The sequence below is a fragment of the Solanum lycopersicum genome, chromosome 8, assembly GCF_036512215.1.
Source record: "Solanum lycopersicum chromosome 8, SLM_r2.1".
Classification (NCBI taxonomy): domain Eukaryota; kingdom Viridiplantae; phylum Streptophyta; class Magnoliopsida; order Solanales; family Solanaceae; genus Solanum; species Solanum lycopersicum.
In genome coordinates, this window is record NC_090807.1 from 55300478 (window position 1) to 55305518 (window position 5041).

The 5041-nt window shown below is 32.5% G+C and overlaps 1 protein-coding gene across 1 annotated transcript; it reads left to right on the forward strand.

Annotated features, from left to right (window-relative positions):
* The first annotated feature begins 1610 nt into the window (after window positions 1–1610).
* LOC101264352 (probable protein phosphatase 2C 72) lies at window positions 1611–3591 on the forward strand. Its single transcript, XM_004245068.5, has 5 exons — window positions 1611–1968; window positions 2246–2557; window positions 2652–2769; window positions 2857–3080; window positions 3168–3591. Exons 1-5 carry the CDS (start codon window positions 1780–1782, stop codon window positions 3333–3335), a joined length of 1011 nt encoding a protein of 336 aa, XP_004245116.1. The 5' UTR covers window positions 1611–1779; the 3' UTR covers window positions 3336–3591.
* Window positions 3592–5041: the final 1450 nt, after the last annotated feature.

Here is a 5041-nt window from a genome sequence, read left to right on the forward strand (position 1 = left end):
TTCAAAAAATGTATCGGGTTTGACCAATAATAATGTGTCACACTAAATATTTTTCATTACTCTAACCTTGATTAGGACTGTTATTTTATGTCATCACTAATTGATAGGCTATTAAGAAAATATCACTTGTCTTCCCACCACAAGATGCAAATTGAAGGAAGAGCTTCTATTAAGAAAATTACACATAGTTACTTAATTAAATCAAGTTTCTAATAAGTTTTCAATGTTTTGAAAAGGCATCTTCATGTATTTATATTTTTATTTTTCCCCTTTCGAAATATCATTTCCAAACCCTTGGGCTCCTCCAATCATTTGAGGGTATGTTTATGATATTGTTTTAAAACTTGATTAATTTAAATTCAGATAGAAAAGTCTACTTCGTATGTAAAAAGCGCTTCCTATTAAAAGGTGATTTCAATTTCGAAACTTAAACTCAAGATATCTTATTATAAAAAACTGAATACATATTATAATCTTAGTGTTGGATATTTTTTATTCCTAAACAAACATTACATGACCAGATCCTTACATGTTGGAATGAGATGTTTTATTTTTTATTTTTTAAAAAAACATTAAATACAAATGGTTTTTAATTAAGAAGTCAACATCCAGCAGGTTATGCAATGATTCATTGGGTTAACATCTTAAAAAACCTAAATAAATGCCATTATATGTGTTGTTATTCATAATTATATTTCCCTAGGGTTGACTTACTATTTACTTGAGCGTTTTTGTCTTCTTTTTCTCAATGTATTCGTTGGGAGTGGATGAGTTGTGTGCCAAAAGTCCTCAATTAGTGTAGCTGAGTCAGTATTAGTACTTCAAATTGATTGCGGAAATTTTTAGTAGTTTAATTGATTGACTATTTATTTTTTACTCTGTTGATAAGAATTGGATCGAATTATTAGTTTCATACAATCGTAAAAATATTTTTTACTTGACTAACTGAATATAAATACACATCGGATCTTGCACTATGAGTGAAATACAATTCTAACTGGGGTATTTCCAAAACTGCTCTCGTCTTTTTATTAAGAGTCTCATATTTTTACAGAATTAAAAATCACTTGTTATGTCATGTAGCATATCAGGAGTTAGTAAGTTCAGTTAGTCAAGTAGAATATTGTTTTCAAGATTATCAATAGCTGAAACTAATAATTTTTGTCAAGTTCATGGATATTTTCAATACTTCTCTCTTTTTTATAAAAAGAATCTTCACACATTTTCGAAAAAAATAAAGTAAAAAGATAGCTTCTTTTTTCTTCAGTCTGGGGATAGGGGAAGTGGAAATGAGAGGGAATTACAACGCGAAGAATCGAACCCTCACCAATTAGGTGAAATTTAGAGAGCCAACCAACCAACTGATGTACTAGGATTATTCGAAGAATAGCTCATAATTAACCAGAGCTAAGTATACTAATTTTTCAAGCAATGTAACAATAATTTTCTTAAACATCAAGTTGGGGCCAGCAAAACCTACGTGTAATTTATAATATTAATTAAAATTTGCGTGTGGAGATTCTACAAAAAAAAAACAACTCAATTGGCCCTTGAAATGAATCTTAGGGTAATATACAACAATAAAATACAATTAACAAGTCTATTATTGCATCTCAATGACTTTTTGGAATCCTCTTGGAGCCATTACTACATTATTTTACTCTTTATTCAATTTATTAATCTCATTTTCAACTCTTTTGAAAGCTCTAATATTCCTTTATATATACATGATACTATAGGAACCACAAACAAGAAAAACAAAGAGCAGTCGATAATAATATGGGTATCTGTGGACTCGTTAGTTGTATATCATCGACATCTTTTGAGATTCAACCTGTTGATTTTGGTAATGAAAATGTTGTTCATTATGATGATAACAACATTAATGAGAACCAATGTGTAATTGGTTCTGTTTTTTCTCAACAAGGAAATAAAGGAATCAATCAAGATTCTGCTATTCTCTATCAGGTTTGTCATTTTGCAACATGTTTACTTAGTTTTTCTGCGCAAACATGATCCTTAACTTGGTTTCAGCTAACGGCTGTGTCCTCCAACTTTGAGTCTGTACAAATAAAAACTTAATAAAATTGAACAAGGCACACGTCCTACATGACATCATACATGAGATATCAGTAGTTAAAGTTCATAGTTGTCAGCTGATGCTAAGTTAAGAGTCGTATTTATGTATTGTACCTTTTTCATTACATGGGGTGTATAAAGATGGAAATTTTCCTTTTTATGGCAGGGATATGGTGTAGAAAATGGAGTTTTTGGTGGAGTTTTCGATGGGCATGGGAAAAATGGACAAGTAGTTAGTAAGTTTGTTATGAATAAGTTGCCATCTTTGCTGCTGAAGTATATACTTTCTTTGCCAAAGATTACATCTCCGAAACAAAATGTTAAACTTGTCGATGAGGAATCAGTGAAGAGCAAGAATTTTAATAAGTGGAAAGACGCGTGTTTGAGTTCCTTTAAGGTGATGGATAGAGATATTAAAAGTCTTGAGAAATTGGATTGTTCATGTAGTGGAACAACTGCTGTCGTTGCTATAAGACAGGTAACGAACAAAAAAAGTATTTTTCTTTGATAATTTAGGAATCAAATTTTCATTTTGTAGTTTGGTGAATCTAATAGAGCTTCATTGGTTATAGGATGATGATTTGATTATCGCGAATCTTGGTGATTCTCGAGCTGTACTAGGAAGAAAGACAGAGGAAGGAGTAATTGAGGCTGTTCAGTTAACTACTGATTTGAAGCCTGGCCTGCCTTGTAAGACTTCTTTTCGTAGTATTGACATGAGGCACTTGTACTTGAGTTCCAAATTGTGCCTAATCGTAAAGTGTTTGATGCATACAGCTGAAGCAGAAAGAATAAGGAACTGTGATGGCAGAGTTCTTGCATTGAAGGAAGAACCACATATACAAAGAGTGTGGTTACCACATGAAGATGTTCCTGGATTGGCCATGTCGCGAGCTTTTGGAGATTTCATGTTGAAAAACTATGGCGTAATCTCCAAGCCTGATGTCTCTTATCACCACATTTCACAAAATGACCAGTTTGTTGTTCTAGCAACTGATGGGGTAAGCCTATTTTCAACTATGTACTAGTATATTTTCTTCTGTTTCTACAAGACTTGACATGTTTATTTTCATTTTAAATAAAACTAGGTATGGGATGTGCTGAGCAACGATCAAGTCGTTTCCATAGTGTGTGCAGCAAATAATGCAGCATCAGCGGCAGAGGCGGTAGTACAAGCTTCTTTAGATGCATGGGAACAGAAGTTTCCAAACAGCAAGAGAGACGACAGCACTGTCATCTGCTTGTTCTTGCAATAACAACGCGTGTTCTCCGAAAACTAATACTTGAGCAAATACTGGCTTTTCTTGCAATCGCCGAAATTATATCAGATGTTTGATGCACTTTTGAATGCCATTATAATTAGTACTAGCATATATGATCAATCAAACTTAATACAACAAAATATGAAGATTCTATCAAGAACTGTTGATTGCTAGTTCTCTTGGATGTATGCAACTTTTATTGCCATAAGTAAATGTGAGATGTTTTCACTGTGTGAAAATTTAACAGAAAGTTTGCACTCTAAGAAAAATAAGTCATAACCTATCTCGAACATATGAATTTATTTATCAATATTAGTTGTTCTTATATTCCCGGGCTTACTGTTTAATTTTAATGTTTAGCTATTAAAATTGTTGTTCATCTTATATTCCTAACATACTCAGAACAAAACTTTGAAAAACTTAGTAAGAAAATAAAGTTTAAGAACATTTTCACAAGAAGAAAATTAAAACTAGTGGAGAAACTAGAATCAGAAGCAAATTAGAAAAAAAAATATATAAATATTTTTCTTAAAGAAGAATTGTTGTTAATTTGTTTTTAAAAAATCTTACTAATTCCAACAAACTTTACAGAAACACGAAGTTACAAAGTTAAATGAACCAGTGAAGAACTGAAATTAATTCACAAATCTAAAATTTGTAACACATACTAGAATTTGGAAAATAGAAAGAAGATCAAGTCCACTGAATGCACAGTATATGCCCTTAAGAAAATTATTCCCTCTAATATCCAATGTTTAAAATGGAATATGTCCTCTCAAGATAGAATGATCTCAATCACCAATGTATTGATACCCAAAACACTGGTGTTAGCGAGCCACTCAACGACAGTAAAATACACTTACAATACTAGAATTAGAATTAGTAGAAGAAGAAGTCCATATATTATATTTTTAAAATGAGAGGAAATTCCTCAATTTATAGAAAACAAAGGGTAGTGCGAAAAGGTTCTTATTGTGCCCTTACCGCAAAGGTAACAAACCTTTGGAACAATCTTTCAGAAAGGTCGTCACCTTTCATAAAAGTCTACTCCCAACTGAGAAAGCTGTGAATTACCAGCACCGTGAGCTTTAGTAAGCTCAACAATGGAAGCTACTGATAATGGTAACCATCCGAGAGAGAAGAAACAGAGTTATTAATTTGTGAAATGTAAAGCTTGTGTATTTCACTGAATCAGTGAGTACTTATACAAATCTAGTAGTAGAAAACATGTGATTTAATCTTTATTACAATATGAACTAACTAACTCTACAACAAATTAACTAACTTTGTTAACTAAAATGAGTAACTAACTAAAAATGAACTGTACAATATTTTAACACCCCCCCCCCCTCAAGTTGTAGGCAAGAACAACACTGCCAACTTGCCAAGAATGCAAGAGTGTTTGATCCCTGTCAAAGCCTTGGTTAAGATATCAGCCAACTGGTCTTGTGTAGCAATGTGATGCAAAGAAATAAGTCCTTGCTGCAAGATATGTCTCACATAATGGCAGTCGACCTCAATATGTTTGGTCCTTTCGTGAAAATAGGATTCTTGGCTATATGTAATGCAGACTGACTATCACAGAAAACTGAAATAGGTTTTGAAAAAAGAACATCTAGTTCAGTAAGTAACCTACTTAGCCACACCAATTCTCCAACTATTTTTCTGAGAGATCTCTACTCAGCTTCTGCAGATGATAA